Below are 816 nucleotides of genomic sequence, written 5' to 3'. Positions count from 1 at the left end.
TCATAATGATAATCTTCATTATAGTTTTTCCAATATTTCAAGTTGATTCTCTCATCAACAGGAAACATCACACATAAAATAGAGAATATTCATTTCGATCTGAAGAAAAAAGAACGTAGCAATAAAGAGATGAAAACATTTATTTCAAATTCACTCCTTATAATTACAAGCTTAATTATTTAATAAAATGCCATCAATTAAAATTAGAATTTCCTTGAAAGGTAGAAAAATTCAACAAAGCTCATGATATTTCAATCCATTTTCATCACATAAAATTAACAAAAATACATCCTTAAAAAATAATCATAAAATCTAGATGTAATAATCAATTTCATTAAAGTTTAAACGTGGTCAAACTTAAAAAGTATTTTGTACTTAATCACTCCTTTTTCCTACTCTCTCACCACTCTCTATCTCCCGCTTCGAGATCTATTCATCAGCATCGATGATCGACGAAGAGAAGCTGGATACCTCGCCGCCGACCACCACCGCCTCCTCCCCTCACCTCTTCAGCCCCCGCCGCGAGCCCTTCGAGCACGGCCTTCTCCCTATCCCCAAGCTCATCTTCACCGACGGAACCCTAACCCTAGCTCCCCTCAAGCACCGCCTCCTCCACCGAAATCCTAACCCTAACTCCATCGACCCTCAATCTCTCGCCGACGAGCTCCAGATCCCCATCGACCACGCTCGCCTCGCCCTCGAAACCCTCGCCAACGTCCTCCCCTCCGATCGCGATCCCGCTACGGGGATTGATGTAAACGATCTGGTTCTTTTTCTCTATATTCAGTCGTATAAGAGGCTGATCCCGAGGAGTCA

General features: G+C 41.8%; 1 protein-coding gene across 1 annotated transcript in view; it reads left to right on the top strand.

Annotated features, from left to right (window-relative positions):
- Nucleotides 397–816, top strand: part of LOC109840876 (TBCC domain-containing protein 1-like) — a 15317-nt gene continuing 14897 nt past the window's right edge. Inside the window, 2 exon segments of the mRNA XM_020409685.1 lie at nt 397–813; nt 815–816. The exon segment at nt 815–816 is cut by the window's right edge and continues 68 nt beyond it. Of these exon segments, the coding sequence (XP_020265274.1) occupies nt 446–813; nt 815–816 (370 nt within the window). The 5' untranslated portion in view covers nt 397–445.

This window comes from Asparagus officinalis, chromosome 5, assembly GCF_001876935.1.
Source record: "Asparagus officinalis chromosome 5, Aspof.V1, whole genome shotgun sequence".
In the NCBI taxonomy this organism is placed as follows: Eukaryota; Viridiplantae; Streptophyta; class Magnoliopsida; order Asparagales; family Asparagaceae; genus Asparagus; species Asparagus officinalis.
Note: the sequence above shows the minus strand (reverse complement) of the source record. Positions and strands in the feature narration are given on the sequence as shown.